General features: G+C 33.0%; 1 protein-coding gene across 1 annotated transcript; it reads left to right on the top strand.

Annotated features, from left to right (window-relative positions):
• Positions 1-14,529: 14,529 nt before the first annotated feature.
• Positions 14,530-18,714, top strand: LOC110646791 (microtubule-associated protein 70-5). Its single transcript, XM_058144043.1, has 11 exons — positions 14,530-14,936; positions 15,824-15,909; positions 15,993-16,058; positions 16,148-16,318; positions 16,422-16,592; positions 16,678-16,833; positions 16,982-17,128; positions 17,211-17,282; positions 17,376-17,966; positions 18,061-18,209; positions 18,339-18,714. The coding sequence occupies exons 1-11, from the start codon at positions 14,831-14,833 to the stop codon at positions 18,340-18,342; spliced, it is 1,719 nt and encodes a 572-aa protein (XP_058000026.1). The 5' UTR covers positions 14,530-14,830; the 3' UTR covers positions 18,343-18,714.
• The last annotated feature ends 2,182 nt before the right edge of the window (positions 18,715-20,896 follow it).

The raw sequence follows: 20,896 nt of genomic DNA on the forward strand, positions 1-20,896 counted from the left end.
TTAAATGAAAAAAATTAAAAGATAAAATCAAACATGCAAATGTACAGTATACTATACTTACAGAATAGAAGACTTAATAAAGAAGAAGAGTAAAAAATCGATTGACCCAATACCCAAAGGCTTTGACTTCAAGCCTTCAAAACACAGACCACCGAGGAGTAAAGAGAGGAGACAAGATAGCAAAATGAGAAGAGCCTAAAGGTTAAAGGCTAGAGGCAAAAAGGAGAGGATTTTCAATTGGGGGAAGTGGGAGTGAGAAGAAAGGGATGTCATATGAGTGTATGTCACTCAAAATAGAGAAAATGAGAAGGAAGGAATAAGGGAACGACGCTAGGGGGGAAGGGGTAAGCAGATAGGGTAGGGAGGTATAGCTTTTAGGTTTTTAGTTATCTTACATAGCCTCTAAGACATAAAATTTTCCTAATTCAGTTTGGTTTTCCTAAATTTGTATCTTCAAAACTGAACACAAATAAAAGAAATTTTTTAAAATTTAAATTGAACTGAACTAAATATCCAAATTGAGTCTGTTTGGTCGGTTAATTCAGCTCAAATTGAATACTGCTCATCCCTATAAGAAAGTATTCAAGAGGAAATTAACTTTTGCAAAAGTTATTAAAACTAATTTTATTTGAGTTTGAAGTGGAGATTGTTAGAATTCTAAGTCCAATTGAATCTAGGATTTCAAATTTAATTAGAAGTTTTAAGTCTGATCTAATTAGGAAGTTAAATAAAGGAAAATGTCACGACCCAACCTATGGGTCGGACCGGCACTAGGACCTGGGCCAGCCTAAAGCCCCCAAGGCCCGTAGTAAGTCTAACTATTCATTAACCCAACTATAAGGCCCATTTGGGCCCAATTTCAAGAAATCAACCGGACAGAGTCCGGCCATAAAATGGACCTTTCAACGGGGAGTTTTTGACTCACCCGACTTGTAAACAAAATAAATAATCAATTGGGAGCTCAGCTCACCCTCCACATACTCATATCAACATCAAAATAAATGGGAGCTCAGCTCCCTCATCCAGTCCATCAAACATGCATGTGATAATAATTTTACAGGTCCAAAATAACAATTGATATTACAGACCCAAATCAATTAAATATTTCTAACACATGCGAAAATTCTAGAAGTTTATAGAATTACACAAACATGAATAGACGACCTGCGAGGGAGAAAAGCAGGTTAACCTAAAAAATATCCTCCTGTGGCTTGGAAAAATATTGAACAGGAGTGAGCGTTCGACTCAGAGAGTAAAATATCAATTTTAACCATAATCTCTATAACTATCTAAAACTAATGCACCATGTAGAGTGAAATGCAACATCAGCAAAATTACCATATCATAACAGCAAAAAGGTAATTTGGAGCACTCACACACCCAGTAATATCAATCATAATATATGGGAGCTGATCCCTTATACAGCTCTCTTAAATCCAACATGTGCCAGCGAAGAACTCAGCTCGGACTTCCACTTAATAACCAAATCGGGGTCCCAGCGAAGAACTCAAGCCGTGTCTATCCCGAAGGACCAGGTCCCAGCGAAGATCTCAAGCCGTGTCTACCCATCCTATCCATAGTCCACACCACATCACACGCACACCAACGCACGCACACTGCTCCAAATTACCACAACAACATCCATGGCACTTTAACAGTTGTGAATGTAACATAAAACGTGCCTAGAGTTTGACTACATAGCTATATACATATAAGTGATGCATGGGCATGCTTGAACATATAATAATATCGAAATTACAATTAAAATTAATATTTTACTCACAGACTTGACAGCAGTCACTGTGGCGGCTGGGCGGAGGAAGAAGGCTGTCCTGGCTCACCTGACAATTTTATTACAATCATTTAATAAATTTGGCTCAATAAAAACTTAAGAAAAGACCAAATACGTCCTAAGTCGTGTCGAAAATCCGGCAGAGTCTCCCCTATACCTAGGACCTACCCAACCTGCAAAAGGGCTCAAAACGCACTTCTATATTCACAAATCATACACTCACAACTCAATCACATCACACAGCCCCTCCTGGGCCCATCCAAACAGTCATCCATCACATTATGTAAAATTTCTATTTAGTCCTTATAATTAACTCTTTTTGCAAAAACTACCCAAATGAACTCTAAAAATTCTAAAACTTTGCCCCACGGTCTTTAGCAATATTACTAGGCTAATGCGAAAAAGAATCATAATTTTCTGAGCTACCACGAATATTTTACGGATTTTTAATCTCATTTAAGCACTAGAAAATTATGAAAAAGTAAGGTTCGAGTTTACCTATGCCGATTCCGACTTTGGGAACGCGCTCAGGACATCTAACAATGGTGGGGTAACCAAAATCTCGATCCAATTCGGAGACTTTTCCGGTAGCCGGTCTGTCTGGCTGGAAATTTACAGACCCGGACAACTATCGAATTTCCGCAAATTGAAGATACCTACACGAAGCCCACAACACGGGGGTTAGTACATAAATTTGCAAAATTTTCTAAGCTCATTTAATGCTCGGAAAAACACTGCGAAGTTCCATGGGACCCACTGAAAAACAGTTTCGGAAAATTTTGAAATTTATATTGCCGCGAAGCTCTCGACGAGTGGAGCACTCTAGTACCCTCGGTTTTCTCGTGGGGTTCACGGTTTGCGAGAAATCTAGCTCAAAAGGCAAAATGGGCTAAAATTTTCTGGGCAAAAATTGGACAAACCGCTTGATGGATTTCAGTGTTCTTGGTATCTATGGAAAGCTTTCGACGAGTAGATGGATTTAGACACAAGATCCGGTCCGATTGGTGGCCTGATCGGCCGGAAAGGCTAAGCGGCGCGCTTGCGCGTCGCATCGCTTCATGTGACTTTTGCCGGCATTCCAGGCGGTGGCCGGCGAGGGAAGGTGGCTGGGGAGGCACGCTGGTGGGCTGGGGTGGCTGGGGAGGCGGCGGCACGGCAAGGGGAGGAGGGAGGAGAGAGAAAGAGAGAGGGGTCGGGACGCGCTCAGGGAGGAAGAAAAAGGAAGAAGCCGGTCCGATTCGATCGGTCCGATCCGGTCAGGTTCGATTTGGCCAGTTCGATTCAGAATATAAAATTTTGAATTTTTACTTTGCCTTGGAACCGAAAACGAGGTCCAAAAATTTCAAAAAAATTTCAGAAAACTCAGAAAAATTTGTAAACTCCGAATATATTTTTAGTTTTATCACGTGATCTTTGAATTAATTTTTAAAAATCATCAAAGTTTTATATTTTCGAGAAATCAAACCCGATTTCGAAAATCCGAAATATTTCAAATAATTTCCTAAAATCTAAATAAAATTAAAACTTCAATATTTGCCCAAAAATAATAAATTTAAAAATTAAGGGTGTTACAGAAAAAGGAAGTCTTGCTTTGAGAGGGAATTTAGATGTTGAGTCCAAATTTGGACTTTTGTGTCCAATTTATAAATGGATTTGGTGGCCTAGAAAAGCTAATGAGTGGCCATAATTTGTAGTTAGTAGAGAGAGTGGTTTTAGGCCACCTCAATAAAAATTGCATGAATGTTGCAGTGCAGCACATGGGTATAGGTGTATTATTGACTTAGCAGCGTAACTTTTTGTTTGTGAGTGATTTGTAAGTGTTTGAGAATTAAAAAAATAATTAATAATAATTATTTATTGTAGAGTAGGCTTTTGTCGAACTATCTTAAAATTTTATATTTTTTAATTTGTGTGGGTATGATTTTTATAACATAAACAAAATATTTAAAATTTCATTTTAGTTTATAATTTAAAAATTTTAAAATATTTAAAATTTAATTTTTATTTATCTTTTTTATTTTATTAGAATCATCTTTATTAGATATGTATTTAAAATAAAATAAAATTGAATTGAAATTTATCCTTACATTAAAAAAATCTTGAAATATTAAATTCAAATTGCTTTAATTTAAAATTTTTATCTATCTAAATAATGATTAAGAATGATTTTTATTTATCTTGAGGAGCCTATAAAAATTAAAAATGGGAAGAATCAAAATTAAAAAAAAATGTTAGTTAATATTATAAAATTAATATTACTAATGGAATTAAAATAAATACATTTCTAATGGAACTATATTTTATTACTAATGGAATATTAGAAATAAAATGTAGCCCGCCATAATTTTATTTAAAAATATAAAATATTTTGAATTAAAAATAAAATATTTTAAATTTCATTTTAATTTTTTTTAATAATTGGTATAAAATATTTGAAATTTTAATTTAAATTTGAAATTAGTTTTATTAGATAAAACAAAACTGAATTTGAAATTTAATTTTAGTTTATCTTTTTTGTAATACCAAGTTAGTATATAAAGTTTTTTTTTTTTTTTTTTTAAACACCAGCTTAAATTTGCCAAGTGACTACACCATCTGCAGCAAAGCCATGGATTAGAAGTCTTATCTTGCAGGGAGGTGTCTCTCCTAGCTAAAATAAGAGGTTTCAATCGGATCATAAATGAAGGGCACTCTTTAGCATGTGATACAAGCAATCTCCCGTAACTCTATACCCCTGTCAATTCAAGGAATTATCTTTTATATTTGTAGATAACAGTTGACATAGGTGAAATTTCTTTTCAGTATATGAATCCACTTTGTAATGAGGTAGCTCATAGTCTTACCACTAAATGTCTTCATAATAGTTCTTATATAATCTTATGTCTCAAATTAGCTTTGTTCTCTCATCTTTGCTGCTTTAAGGGCATTGAAATGAAATTATCTTTGTGATTAAAAAAAAAAAAAAAACTGCTATTAGTTTAATTGGTTAGTTAAGCTTTGGGTGTCTTTATTTTTCACATTTTTTAGGTTTTTGTTTCTTAATGGTTTCAAGAGGAAACCAAAAGTTCATGACAATACCTGACTTGATTTCTATTGAGTTCACCCCACAAGGGCCTTTGAATTGCTACGAAGCTCACCATCTCTCTCTTTCTAAGAGCCGTATTTTGTTGAGCTGTGTATTTTGTTGCCATTATGAAATTGAAATATTTAAGACTGATAACTAGAAAGTAGAGATGATTAATAGTTATTAAAAAAAAAAAAAAAAGCATACAAGGTTTTGATTTTAATTTTCTCTTTTTTTTTTTCTTGTTCCCTTTAAATCATTAATATTAATTATGCTACATCCATCGATAGTTAAAATATGATATAATTAAAAAACAATAATTTTATTTAAAAAATACAAAAGATTTGGAATTTAAAAATATAAAATATATATTTGAATTTTTATTTTAAAAGTAAAATTAATTTTATTAGATAAAGTCTAAATAAGTTTGAAATTTCATTTTAATTTATCTTTTTTTTAACTATAAATTTAATTATTGATATTAGATAATACTAAACAAAATAATTTTATTTTAATAATATATATTGATTTAGTAGTATTTGGTTTAGACTGAAACAACTAACTGAATTAAAATTTTGAATAGACATTTTCCTTATTTGGTAATTTTGCTTTAGCTCAACCGAAAATTTTTTATCGAAACCAAACCAAATCAATTAAATCAATTTTTAAAAAATTCAAAATGAACCGAATCAAAATTACTGAATAAGAAAAATATTGATTTAAAATTTTAATTTGGTTGATTATTTTGATTTAAATTAAATATTAATAAATCAATACCTATTGTTACAGAAGTTAATATAATAACTAAAAGTTTTGCTAATGTATGAATAAAATAAATATTTTAACCAGTTAAAGTTCACTTAATTTAAGTTAAATAAAAATTAAAAATAAAAACTTAAATTATTATTGCACAACGTGTGGGTAAATGACTAGCTTCTTTTGAAGGAGATAATATAACCTAAAAGGATGATATTTTTCAATTTTAAGTTCTCATGTTGATTATAGAACAATCTCTTAGAAAGTGAAACAATAGTTCTATGAAATTTTGGTCAGACTTGCTATATTATATGAAATTGAATGTCATGCATGTATGTAAACACTCACATGATAGTTGTTAAGATATGTACCATAAATAGCTAGGATATGTGTATCTGTAGTGATTATGTGAATTTATTTAGGTGCTAGAATCGTGGCTATAATTATGTATTTAATTAAGATTGTATTTCCTATTTAGTTGTCCTATACAGATTATAAATTAACACCATTGGCTTGAGGAAATTATTAAGCTCTTCAATCATTCTCAATATTCTTCTTCTATTCTATTTTCTCACATGGTATCAGAGCCCTCGGTGGGTCTGATTTGAAATCTGAAACAAAGTCCTCATAGGGAGGAACTTTCCCTCTTTTTCCGGTCACTTTCTGGGAGTCCGTGACTATTACAGCCCAGCTTAGTGGATTACCCAGCCTAGGATCGACCTTTGGCGACCTTAACCACGTTAGTCCAGTCACTTGTTTCTCACTTTTTTGTCACTACCTCTTCATACAGCAGGCTTTTCTGACATATTTCTGAGCAACATTTCAGTGTGCTTCTCTTGCCAACATGTCTGAGATTGAGGAGTCCCTCAATACAGCCTCCAACATAGGTTCTGAGATTCTCACACCCATATCCAACATAGGTTCTGAGATTCTCAAACGCATATTTTCTTCCATTGGTAATTCACCAGTTATTACTACTGTTAAATTTGTAGGAAGTCAAAATTATATGTCTTGGGTTGCATCAGTGGAATTATGGTTTATAAGGCAGGGGTATGATGACCACTTGGTTAAAAATGCCATAGATATAGCTTTAACAAATATAGCTAATTGGACTAAGATTGATGCTCAATTATTTAATCTCTCGTGGCATTCTCTAGACCCAAAATTACTTAATGTTTTTTAGTCTCATAAAACTTGTTGCAAAGTCTGGACTAAGGCGAAAACCTTATATACAAATGATGTGCAGCGTATCTATAAGATAGTATCAAATATGGTTCATCTGTAGTAAAATCAACAAGATATGTCTAGTTATTTGGGACAGGTAGAATCACTGAAAGATGAATTTAATTCTATCATGCCATGTACTGATAATATTTCTGCTCAACAGTGGAACAGGTTCTTCATGATTTTGGCATTGATTGGGCTAAGACCTGACCTTGATTCTGTTATAGACTAGATATTAACTAGTCTGGTTATTCCCACTCTAGAGGATGTGTCTACCAGGCTTCTACGCCTCTCATTAAATAAGAATAATTTCTCCGGATTTGAATCTTCAGTTTTTGCTACACAAAGTGGAAACCAACTGAAACAGGGTACTTATCAAAGAAGCAAGGGTAAAAGGCTCCATTGCACTTATTGTGATAAAGAGTAATCACACTCGAGACACTTATTGGGCCCTTCATGGTCGACTACCACGCCCCATTCAGTCAAATAATGTGGGCCGATCAACTGCTCATATGGCTCAATCCGGTGAAAATGGTATTCTTCCATTACCTGATGGAAAGGATCAGGTGTCAGATTCTATCCCATTAACTGGAGCTGATTACAAAGAGTATTTGCAATATCAAACAGCGAAACAACAATCTTCTAGCAGTGCTCATTCTAGTAATTCCTTTGCTTGTCTAACACAGTCTTTGCTCACTAGTCCATGGATCCTAGACTCTGGTACTTTTGATCATATATCTGGTAACAAATGTCTTTTCTCATCTTTAGTTTCTCCTCCGATTTTGTCTAAAGTTATTTTGGCTAATGATTCACAAACTTTAGTTAAGGGCATAGGAAAAGCAAAAATCTTTCCATCTATTCCTTTAACCACAGTTTTGTTCACTCCAGAATGCCTATATAATTTAATCTCTATTAGTAAATTGACTAAAAATCTCAATTGTTCTGTCACCTTTACAGCTGACTCTGTTGTTGTGCAGGATCGGACTACGGGGAAGATGATTGGAGTAGGATGTGAGTCACAAGGATTGTACCATCTTTCTACTTCAAATCTCCAGTTGCTCTTGCCTCTACCACTTCCGCTGATCTTTTTCACAATCTTCTAGGTCATCCGAGTCTTGCCAAATTGCAAAAATTAGTTCCTAGTCTTTCTAGTTTATCTTCTTTGGAATGTGAGTTCTATCAACTTGGGAAACAAAGTCGTGTTTTCTTTCCCAAGCGAGTCAATAATAGGGCTAAGTCCACGTTTGAAATTGTCCATTCAGACATTTGGGGTCCAAGTCGTGTCAGTACAACTTTGAGATTTCATTATTTTGTAACTTTTGTTGATGATTATTCTCGTTGCACTTGGTTATTTTTAATGAAGACTCATTCTGAATTATTCTCTATATTTCAAAAATTCTCTACTGAAATACGTAATCAATTTGGTGTTTTTATTAAAATATTTCGTAGTGACAATGCAAAAGAATATTTGTCTGCTCCCTTTATTCATTTCTTATCTTCTCAGGGTATTACTCACCAAACTTCATGTGCTTATACCCCTTAACAAAATGGGGTTGCCGAATGAAAGAATCGTCATCTAGTTGAGATTGCCTGTACTTTACTCATTCACCATAATGTTCCTCTACGTTTTTGGGGAGATGCTATTCTTACTACTTGTTACTTAATTAACCAAATGCCTTCTTCTGTTTTGCAGAATCAGAGTTTTCATTCCGTTTTGTTTCCCGACCAAGATGCCCATCAGTTGTTCCTGCTTGTATTTGGTTGTATTTGTTTTGTTCGTGATCACACTCTTGGCAAAGATAAACTTCAGCCCAAAATCAATAAAATGTGTCTTTTTGGGATATTTTAGACTTCAAAAAGGTTACAAATGCTACAATCCACTTACAAATAAATACTTTGTGTCAACTGATATAACCTTCTTTGAAACATCTCCCTATTTTTCCTCCAGCACCGCATCCAAGGTTTTTATTTCCACCGCCTTATAAGTTCCTACTCTTCCTCTACCACCAATCAGTCCACCACCTCTACACTTCTACTCACGTCATCCTCATCTCCCACTAACACCATTGATGCTCCTTTGCTTGATACAGGTACTACACTAGCTCCTAGTGACTCTTAGCCCCCTTCATCTTCACCTATTCTGGTTTCGCCTTCAACAAATGATGCTACTCCTCCCATTGCCATCCGAAAAGGTATTCGTTCATCTCGAAATCCTCATCCTATTTATAATTTTGTGAGTTATCATCATTTGTCTCCATCTTACTATGCTTTTATCACCACTTTGTCTAATGTATCTATACCTATGAATGTTAGAGAAGCTTTTGAACATCCAGGATGGTGTAATGCAATAGTTGAAGAGATGACTACTCTCCATAACAATGGCACTTGGAATTTGGTGCCACTACCAAAGGGAAAATCTACTGTTGGCTATCGATGGGTTTATACAGTCAAGGTGGGGCCTGATGGCCAGATTGATAGACTTAAAGCTCACCTTATTGCAAAGGGCTATACTCAGATCTTTGGCCTCGATTACAGTGATACCTTCTCTACTGTGGCTAAGATTGCTTCGGTTCGCCTTCTTATTTCCTTAGCTACCATCGATCACTGGCCACTTCATCAACTGGATATCAAAAATGCCTTTTTACATGGCAAGCCAGCTGAGGAAGTTTATATGGAGCAATCACCAGGGTTTATTGCTCAGGGAGAGTCTGGTTTAGTGTGTCACTTGCGGCGTTCTTTATATGGCTTGAAATAATCTCCGAGAGCATGGTTTGGACGGTTCAGTACTGTAGTCCAACAATTTGGAATGTCTCGGAGTGAAGCTGACTATTCAGTATTTTTCCACCATAATGGCCATGATAAGTGCATTTATCTCGTTGTTTATGTTGATGACATTGTTATTATAGGAAATGATCATGTTGGGATCTCAAAACTCAAACAACACTTGTCCAGTCATTTTCAGACTAAGGATCTTGGGAAGCTAAAGTATTTTTTGGGGATTGAAGTGGCACAATCCAAGACAGGTATCGCCATTTCTCAAAGGAAATATGCTTTGGATATACTGACAGAGATGGGCATGTTAGACTGTAAACACGTAGATACTCCTATGGATCCAAATGTCAAACTTGTTCCTGGACAGGGGGAGCCATTGGAGGATCCTAGTAGATACCGAAGATTGGTTAGAAAACTCAATTATCTTAAAATCACACACCCAGACATCTCATTTGCTGTAAGTGTGGTCAGTTAGTTCCTTCAAGTAGTCATTGGGATGCAATTATTTAGATATTCAGATATATTAAAGGAGCTCCAGGACAAGGCCTATTATATGAAGACAGGGGTCATTCATAGATTATTAGTTACTCAAATGCAGATTGGGTAGGTTTTCCTTCAGACAGACGGTCTACTTCAGGATATTGCATTATGATTGGAGGTAATTTGATTTCTTGGAAAAGTAAGAAGCAAGATGTGGTTGCTAGGTTAAGTGCAAAAGTAGAATATCAAGCTATGGCTTTGGCAACTTATGAACTTATATGGTTGAAGCAACTTCTCCAAGAGTTGAAGTATGGGAAACTTAAACAAATGCAGCTAATCTGTAACAATCAAGCTGCACTTCACATTGCCTCTAATCCAGTGTTTCATGAGAGAACAAAACATATAGAGGTGGATTGTCATTTCATCAGACAAAAGATTGAATCTGCGTGTATAACCACTAGCTTTGTTAGCTCAAATGAACAATTAGTAGACATCCTGACAAAATCTCTCAGAGGCTCTCGAACTGAATATGTTTGTAACAAACTTGGAGTATATGATTTGTACGCTCCAGCTTGAGGGAGAGTGTTAAGATATGTACCATAAATAGCTAGGACATGTATATCTGTAGTGATTGTGTGAATATATTTAGGTGCTAAAATCGTGGCTATAATTACGTATTTAATTAGGATTGTATTTCTTATTTAGTTGTTCTGTACAGATTATAAATTGACACCATTGACTTGAGGGAATAATTAAGTTCTTCAATCATTCTCAATATTCTTCTTCTGTTCTATTTTCTCACAATAGTGTGATTGAAATATGAATGTTAAGGTAAATATCTGCTATTATAATAATAAATAAGATTAAAAAAGATCATATATATTAGAGAGTACATGTAACACATATTAGAGATAAAATGAGAAATAATCTATTAATAACATGATTTGATCATGTCCAATGTAGAGTATCGAATTGCATAATACAAAAGTATTATAAATTTATGACAGAATGTGTGATAAAAAAAAATAGAGAGAGATTTAAAATGATATGAAGGAAAGTAGTATTAAAATATTTACAATTTTAGAATACTAATTATAGGAATTGGTTCAAACAAAATTGAATTTGTATAAATGATTTGACTAGTTTAAAAGTAAGGCCTAATTATTATTGTGGGAGGATATTTTTGAAGCATTCAATTTTTAGTGATCGAATTCCTTCATTTCCCTGAAATGGATAAATATATTTGGTAGAGTTCCACTTAAGAATTGAAAATTTAAAAATATAAAAATTGAGTGATATGTATGTAACGATGAAAATTTTCTGAAATTCGTGAATTTTTCTTTTTTTATCAACAAACAATAATGAAGTTCTGTTAAATATAAAAATGTCATGAAATTAATTTCTCATTTAAGTATTTCAAGCCAAACGTGGCTTTAAATTTCTCTACACTCTTGCGTCTTTAATTTAATTTTTAAATTAGTAAGTTTAGTCCACAAATTTTGTTAATGACTCAACAATTTAGTGTATCAATGTAAAAACTGTTTTTCAAGAAAAAAATTTATTATTTTAAATGTTACTAAGAAAATTTTTTTTTAAATATTTTAATAATTAAAATTTATTAAATTTAATTTTAAATATTTTTTAATACTTTTTAATTAATATATTTAAAAAAATATATGTTTCTAAATAATAATTTCAACAACCATACGAAACATACCTTTACAAGTTAATTTACCATAAAATTATAAATTTTTAGTATATTTTAATCCCAACATTTTAAATTATGTTATACAATTTGATTCCAAATTTTTAAAATATAATTATATTTTATAAGTCCATGAATTATAATGTTTCCTTCAGCCTTCTAAATTTTTTACTTTTCGTTTATGGTATATAGGGATTAAAATGTCAAATTTTAATGGAGTAGGGTTTATTTATTTTTTTAATTAATCCTTTAATCTTTAGCGAATGCATTGCATTGGATTGTGGATTAATTAATCCTCGTTTGCTCCTAGCTAGACCCATTAGAATATGCATAATTTTGCCAAATGTCCGTGTATGTCAAGCTATATAAAAACAATGTTAGGTTGACCAGAAAAAGTACTATATAATAAATCATATAATATACCTAATGAAACTAATCAGAAGCAAACATTTCAAAGAATAATACCTCCAAAGCTTAGCTTGATCCCACTCTTAACATCACTATCTAAAACAATTATTAGAGAGGGATTCAATTAAGTTATAATTAACCATGAAAATCACCACATCTCTATCTTAATAAAAAATCCAATTGAAATTATTTGTTTCTGTGAAGGGTTTGGTCAGCATTTCTTTTATTTTGAAGGGCCACAGTTGGGTGTTGGTGAGCTGGTGGCGGAGTCTTCCCTTTGTCGCCTATTGCAAAGAAATTGCCATATGGGGCTATGGCTAAATGGCAAAGCAACAGCTGGAGAGCTCCATATGGGTTTGTTAGTTTCTTTTTTTATTTTTTATTCTACTTAAATTTAATCATCCTTACAAGCAAACATGAAGCTAAGAAAGACACGGTTCATATGTGGGAACAATTATGTTTATTCTTTAAAGACACTTTAGTTGGTCTTTTTCAATTCAGTCATGTTTACCTCATTTTTTATGCTTTAGTTCAAAACCTCTTTTGAGTGACTTCCACTAACTTGGATGAAGGCAAGGCTTAAGGATGTTTTAGCGCTTAAGCAATTAAGATTAATTCTAAACAATCGCTTTTTCATCTATATATAAGCAATATATTTCATTCCATATATAATGTTTAAATAAAACTATAGATGCGTTCAAATAAATAAATAAATAAAACTCTAGATCAAATTTCATTTTTTGTATTAAGTTCATCTTTCGTTTAATTTATTATTCAAACTCTAAAAATAAATCACTCACATTAGATTTAGAGAAATATATATATATATAGAGGGTGCTCGGTACGAGATTAATAAGAAATAATTACTCTGTTTATAATTTTTAACCTATCATTAATATTGTTTAGATATTCAAAAAGATTAAGTTAATTTTTTATGCGTTCATATTTATACCCTCTTAAAAAGTTAAATGTTAATATTAAATAGACTAAGTTAATAATTACCCTTACAAGGATAATATTTAATTTAATATTTTAATCTCCTACCAAACACATCCTAAGTATTTTAAAATCATAAATATCACAACAATGGTCATATACCTTCACTAGCTCATAAGAATCACAACAATGCTAGTAAGTATTTTCATTATAATAATAAATATCACAACAATGCTTAAATAGGTATTTCAATGCTCACAACAGTATCTTCATTAATTATGGGTTTAACAATGCTAGTAAGTATCTTCATTATAGTCATAAATATCACAACAAAACTCACAATAAGTATCTTCGCTATGCTATCAAGTATCGCCATTAATTATGGGTTTGTAAATGCTAGTAAATAGACCTTAAAGCAAAATAAGTTCTTCCCTCCAATCCGTTGCCAAACTTTAATTACCATAAAATATAAGAGATTATAAAATATATCTGTATTTACACTATCTCTCATAATTATGTAAAATTTATTCTTTATATTATAAGAAGAGTCAACATTTATATAAAAAAGGAAATACTATTTTTATGTATATCGAGAACATGTTATAATTTTCTTAAAAAATTTGTATATTTTAAAGTTAATAGCATTGCCAAACCTAGCATAAAAAAATCTAAGAATAAAAATCTTCCACAGTTATAATGTTAATGAATAGCTTTTGCCAAACTTGGCATAAAAATCTAATTAGGCAAAAAAATCATGTACAGTTAATGTTAATAATTGAAAGTACAGGTTTAAGAACCACCTAAAACTGCATTAATGGAGTCTAAAAAGTTATAAAAAGTTATGTTTTGAAATCTTTTTATTGCTTAGTAACGACATAAAGAAGATGGGTGAGAGAGAAGCCGAAGTTAATTAGTCAAACTCAAACTCAAGGCTAATGCTTTTTGTATATTTTATTTCCTTCATTTTTTTAAAATGTTTTTGTCAATTTACGTAAGAAAATCCTGGAATCCATTGAAACCTGCCATCTATCCCACTCATCAACAAGAAGATAGCGATACCAATATAATGTAGTATATATATTATACATATTTTTAGAGTTTTTTTTAATTATTTTGAAATGAATACTCCTTAAAATGAAAATGCCAATTACCTAATATAATTGTCACAGAGTAGGTAATTGTTCAAGAATTCAAACTGTAAGTTATCCAAAAAAGGAATTATCAACCAAAAGAGAAATATTCAACATCACCTAGAAAACTATTCAAAATCCAAGTTTTATACCAATAGATAATGTTTTTGGCTTATCATTTAGTTAAAGAAACTTAAGTTAAACTTTGATTTTTTTTTTTTTTAATAATTATGTCAAAATATGAGATGAAAGAGAAGAGAGAAAGTATAGCCGGCTAGGCCGGCTTATGAAGATGTGGTTTTGGATATTTGCTTGAGAAGAAGGGAAGGTCCAACGTCCAACTCCTCCCTTTGCGGTCAATTTCTTGAAGGGATAGGCTTTTTCATCTGCATCTTCAATTCTCTCTCTCAAAACTCTCTTTGTGTTTGCCTTACAATAATATTATAAAACCCCATAGCTTCTGGTTGTTTATTTGTGTTTTGTGAGCGTGTTTTCAGTAATTGTTCACTTTGGCAATTACAAGAACCTCTAAACATACTTTCAAAAAATAAAACCTCAAAATAATGGAGGGTTATGAGGAACAGCTTCTTCCAGGAGGAGAACAGCTCTCCCTTTCTCAACCTGACCCTTTTGTCATTGAGCTTAATCGTCTGCAGAATCTTCATAAAGGTTTATGATTATTTCTTCTCCTTTTCTTTTGCATCACACTAGTTCCCTCCCACAAAAAAAAACGAGAATGTTTCTTTTTTCTTTTTTTCTAAATAACAATTTATTTTTTTTGGTCAAGGTGTTGAACCCATGGGGTCCTGATATGCAGTTTGTGGCCTGTAGGGCAATTGAGATAACCTTTGTTTTGCTTGGTTTTATGTTGAGGGTTAGAGAAAGATAATCAGGATCATGGTGTTCAAATCTTTAATGGGTTACTTATAAATGAATTATTTATTTATTTATTTTTATTTTTTGCATTTAGAGAAGGTTTTCCTTGTCTTTTTATTGTAACATGATATATTATGAAGGTGAACTGCTGATTTGGACTACAGCAGAATTTGGGTTTTTAACGGTTGGTAGTTAAAACTAGTGGTGCCTAGAGAAATTAATGGCTGTGTAGGTATGGCCAAGTGACAATTATTGCCTTGAAACAGAGGAAAGCTAGCCACTTATTTCTACCATTTAGATAGGCAATTGATAACCTTATTAATTGATTAATTGATAAAAACAGTGGATGACAACGACGGGCTCTATTACTAGTTCTGTGGTATTTACCTTTATGATTTTTGACAAACCAACTTGATTATTTAAGCTTCCTTGAGTATTTTTTTAATAGACTGAGTGTAAATAAAATATAGCCAAGCTCTAATTGGCAGGTTAAGTATTTTATTTATAATAACATCATATATGTCATTAGAAACAAGTAGTCCACTTCTTCCTTTTTCCCCACTTTTCCTAGCTTGTAAGAATTCATCAAGAGAGATGTTTTTCTGGAGATGTGATTTAATAGAATCAGGGAATACGAAAAAAAGGAGTAACAACATAAAATATCTTATGATGACTTTCAGAGAAAGACAGAGAGTTGGGGGCTGCTCATGCAGAAATTAAAGCTTTGAGAACAACAGAAGTTTCAAAGGATAGGGCTATAGAAGAGGTATTAACGATATTTGAAGCACTCAAAAGTATGAGCATGTCATCCAATTTCACTCTTTCTTATCAATTTGCTATGTTTTTCAGCTCGGGAATGACGTTAATAAACTGGATCAGAAAATTAGAGACACTGAAAATCTTCTAGAGCATAAGGTTTGTTGGAAGTAGTTGATGAAATTTTTATAAAGATACATGTGATTGACCTGTGGGACTAAGATGATCCAATTCTGATTCATTTGTAGAATCTTGAAATCAAGAAACTCACTAATGAAAAGAAAGATGCATTAGCTGCACAGTATGCTGCAGAATCAACTCTTAGAAGGCTGCATGCAAATCTAAAGGATGATGATTCTCTTCCTATTGAGTCTTTCATTGCTCCTCTTGAGGCGGAGATTAAGATATATAAAAGTGAGGTAAGGTTATGAAAGAATATGATTGATTTCAAATGCTAGTATAAGTTTATTGTTATTTATTTACATGTACTGAGAGAAATTCTTGCCATTTTGGCCTTTCCAGATTGCAGCATTGCACGAGGATAAGAAGGCAATGGAACGCCTCAACAAGTCAAAAGAGTCAGCTCTGCTTGAAGCAGAACGGATCCTGCGAAGTGCTTTAGAAAGGGCTTTGATGGTAGAGGAGGTTCAAAACCAAAACTATGAGTTGAAGAGACAGATAGAAATCTGCCAGGTGCAACTTCTTTTAATTGATATGTCACTTTTTTCATGCTCATAAGGATCTAGTAAAGAAGATAATATGAGAGTAACAAATGCAGGAAGAGAACAGAATTCTGGAGAAAACAAATCGCCAAAAAGTTTTGGAGGTTGAAAGGCTCAGCCAAACCATTCAAGAGCTTGAAGAGGCAATCTTAGCTGGTGGGGTTGCAGCTAATACTATCCGTGACTATAAGCGACAAATTTCTGAAATAAATGTAGGTTTCATACTTTTATAAGCTGATACGAATCTCTTCAATTTTCCATGGAAATTTGGTTTTACAGTTGCATAGATTGTGAAACATGGGGGTAGAACAGCACATGGATTTCTAGGCAATTGGTCTTGACTCAGATTTCACTTTTCAGGAGGAGAAAAGGTTGCTGGAGAGGGAGCTAGCCAGAGCAAAAGTTTCAGCAAACCGAGTAGCGACTGTAGTAGCTAATGAGTGGAAGGATGAAAATGACAAGGTCATGCCTGTAAAGCAATGGCTGGAAGAGAGAAGGCTGCTGCAGGTATTTTTATCATAGCAAATTCATGGACCAATTTGAGATCACAATATAAGAAAGACATCAAATCCCTTTGCTGCATATGTAGGCTGAGATGCAACGACTAAGAGACAAGCTAGTTATAGCAGAGAGAACAGCCAAGGCAGAAGAACAGCTCAAGGCAAGTTTTATCTCCCATTTTTTTTAAATCTGCATTTCGTCTATCTGGTTAATCAGTTAGGTTCTGTTTCTGAACGGTATAACTCCGCTTCAGGACAAGTTGATGCTAAGGCTAAAGACACTAGAAGAAGGCTTAAAGCATGTATCAAGCTTCTCTATCAATTCCCCTAAGCCAGCGAAAACAAGTAACATTCTAGGATTTCTATCAAGTAATGGAGGACTAAGGAAGAGGTCTTCCTCGCAGCCAAGGGCTTCCACCATCAGTAGAAGTACTCCTTTGCAGCAGCCAAACATAGAAAACGAAAATGCCAATGCTGCCAGAAAGCTGAAACGAGCTGATAGCTTCAAAAAGAAATATTGTTCTGCAGAAAACAAATTGAGAAATAGTCTGTGGGCATCTAGAAGTAAGGTTACTGACAGCAATGGCAAGGAAAACGCAGAACTGATGGCAAATACAGATGCAAATATCGACAAGTATGAGAAAGATGAGACAACAATTTCAACAGAAATGAAAAACAAAGCTGGTGGCAATGAGGACTTACATTGTATGGGAACTAAAAATCCTGAATGTGAAGATGTAGTTTCAGGGTTTCTGTATGACAGACTTCAAAAGGAGGTCATAAATCTAAGGAAGTCTTGTGAGGCTAACGACAGTATCTTGGATGCTAAAGATCAAGAAATTCAGGTGAAATAATAGCACCTCCCTCTCTGTCTTTTCTTTATTATTAGAAGCATTCAATCACGAGTTATTGACTTCATGAGGTAAAAATTACTTTCAGATGCTCATGAAGAGGGTTAGTGCACTGAACAAAGCCATTGAAGTAGAGTCGAAGAAAGTGAAGAGAGAAACTGCAGCCAGAGAGAAGGAAGCTGTATCAGCAAAAGTCGATCACACCAAAAAGTTTGGGAGTATGAACTCCACTAGAAGGCAAGTAAATTTAAACCTTTTTAACTTTTTGATTTATCTTTGATTATAAGTATAAATGACTATTTGCTAAAATGAGAATCCTGATTAACGTAGAGGAAATAACCTTGGCGATAATTTGAATTGTAGCAGGTAAATGCAAGTTTCTCGAAGAATTCTTCGATCTGATTGACTTGAAATCTACCTGAAATTCATTTCATTCTTCAACCTTGTGTTTTGATTTTTCAATGTAAACCCGGGACTGCTTCACTGATGATAGATAGTTGAAATAAAGCTCAGATTAAAAGCGAAAGCAGTCTGACCTTATTACCTGATAGGATGAAGCTGAAATGTGATCATTTCTGCTTTGAGATTTACAAGGATGATTTCCAATTTGGTTTGGTTTGTGTATATGAATAAATAGCAATACAGGATTTTCTGAAAAATGGAAACAAAATGTTCTACTCAGTGAGGAATATGTACAGAAACAGTTTTATACAAATAAAAGTCAGCGAGATATATTGGAAAATTGTATGTAGACATGAATTACAAAAAACAATTGCACATCAAAATTAAATACCCATCTTGTTGCCTGCTCTCATTTTCTCTTTTGTCCTTAGGACAGATGCAGAAGTTGGTTATTGATAATTAAATTCCTGTGGTGGTACTCTGTTGGCCTTAATTAAATGCAAGCTTAACTGTCCAGCTTCTCATTCGATGGTACACATACAGGGTATTGTAAGCGAAGGTCATAGGCTTAACAATCAAACCCTTCCACTAAAGAACCAAAACTAAAAAAAACCTTCGATATATAAATTTGGAGTACACATCCAGTCCTTGTAATCGTCTCAAACAAGGCACAGAAAACAAAGAAGAAAATAAGTAAGATAAGAAAAACTGCTCAAATATGGCAGAAACAGAGGAGGCAAAACATAGAGATTAGACCCAAAAAAAAAAAAAAAACAGAAGCATCTCTCATGTTTCCTCAGAATCTACTGTGTACCATCTATCATGAATATATACAAGTCCCAGTGTAGGAAAAGTTACATTACAATGCAACTGGTGAAGGAAAAATTGGACAATTATTGTACCAGTTAAAATTTCTGAACCTCTTGGATGGTAGCTAAAGATGGCTGCCATTTGCGACGCTCTTCCCTAAAACTCCCAGAGAATCGAACAGCAATTCTTTTGGACTTGAACTTTGCGTTTCTTAACAGTAACTCTAACTGCTGCCTGGTCAACACAATCTTTACTTTCTGCTTTGTACAAGTTGCTTGGTTGACCAACTTAGAAGAAACCTTGAGACTCACAAGGGGTGGCATAAGATAATAAAGCTCCCCTGGTTCTAGCTTGGTGTTGGGTGATAGTGGTAAGAAAGGGAAGGCATGGTGTACAATCTTATAGCCATGATAGTGGCCGGAAGTGATCATTTTAACCAGCGTTGAGGCTTTGAACTCTTTTTCTTCGCCATTGTACATTATAACTCTACTCTTCTCTGCAGGTTGATGACACAGTACATCTATACAGTTGCCCATTGTTCAATGATGTCCTGAATTGTAGTAAAGAGTCATCACTCATCAATTTATAATGCGGCTTTAATTGATTTCACGGTTGGATGAAATTTTACGTGCAAGCCATCACAACTTCAATTTATTAGCTATTTATATATATATATATATATTGGAAAAGTGAAACTTATTTTATTAATTTATTACAATACCTTTTGGGTCAATGGAAGTATGCCTTTTTAAGAAAGGGAGGGATTATTTTGATAATGTTCATTTTCATTTATAAAATAAATAAATAAATAACTTAAAAAAGTCAAACGTTTGTGTATTTTATATGATGCTGTACCCTCTAAAGATAATGTAAAATTTCAACAATTTTGTATATTTTTTGGCCTTGTGGAAGTCAAGCAAACAACATATTGAAATATGGGATGCTTATAAGACCATAAAAGAATATTGCACATTAAAGAGTGCTCAGCACAAACGGTCTCCATATGCGTGTTGGGTTTAATATGAGGATTTCATAACCTAATTGCATTTTGCAATTAGATATGCTGCCATCCAATAAGAAGGCAATTTGTGGGGCTCTTTCTTATTAGTCTTCGAATTCTATATAAAAGTAAAACTAAAATAGGCCTAATTACAATATTTATAAATTCAGTAGCAAAAACAATCAATTTATATATATATAAATCCCACTTTTCTAAGCATAATTCTCAATAGTACGTAAATGTTTATGTTTTAGTAATATATTTAGCAACCTACAATAAACTAAATAAATTCAACACTAAAATTTTATTTATTTTGTGAAAAATAATTTAGTTATGGTGTCACTATTAACCAACTGTGATCATCACTAGCCGCTAGCTTAATGTTGGCAAGCAATAATTTTTTTCCCTTTAATGTCTTACATAGTTAAATTTTTATTTAACACATTATTTACCTAGTTTTAAATTTGAAGAATATGCATTTTAAGCACATTTAGATATTACATTAATTTATAATTACATTTTCTTTAGTTTATTTAATTTTTATTCATCTATTTTAATGATAAGATAAATTATATAACATATATATTTATTAGTCATCTTATATATCAACAACAACAATTAAATATAGTTTTAGTAAACATTAATTAGTTATCAGCTATCAACTATCAATTATCAACGATAGTTATTGACTATCCGTTATATTTAAGAGCTA

The sequence above is a fragment of the Hevea brasiliensis genome, chromosome 3, assembly GCF_030052815.1.
Source record: "Hevea brasiliensis isolate MT/VB/25A 57/8 chromosome 3, ASM3005281v1, whole genome shotgun sequence".
NCBI lineage: Eukaryota > Viridiplantae > Streptophyta > Magnoliopsida > Malpighiales > Euphorbiaceae > Hevea > Hevea brasiliensis.

Coding starts and splice junctions, on each gene's coding strand:
- LOC110646791 (XM_058144043.1), top strand. CDS start 14,831: ATGGAGGGTTATGAGGAACAGCTTCTTCCAGGAGGAGAACAGCTCTCC. Junction 16,834..16,981: donor GACAAATTTCTGAAATAAAT/GTAGGTTTCATA, acceptor TTCACTTTTCAG/GAGGAGAAAAGGTTGCTGGA. Junction 17,129..17,210: donor AAGAGAGAAGGCTGCTGCAG/GTATTTTTATCA, acceptor CTGCATATGTAG/GCTGAGATGCAACGACTAAG.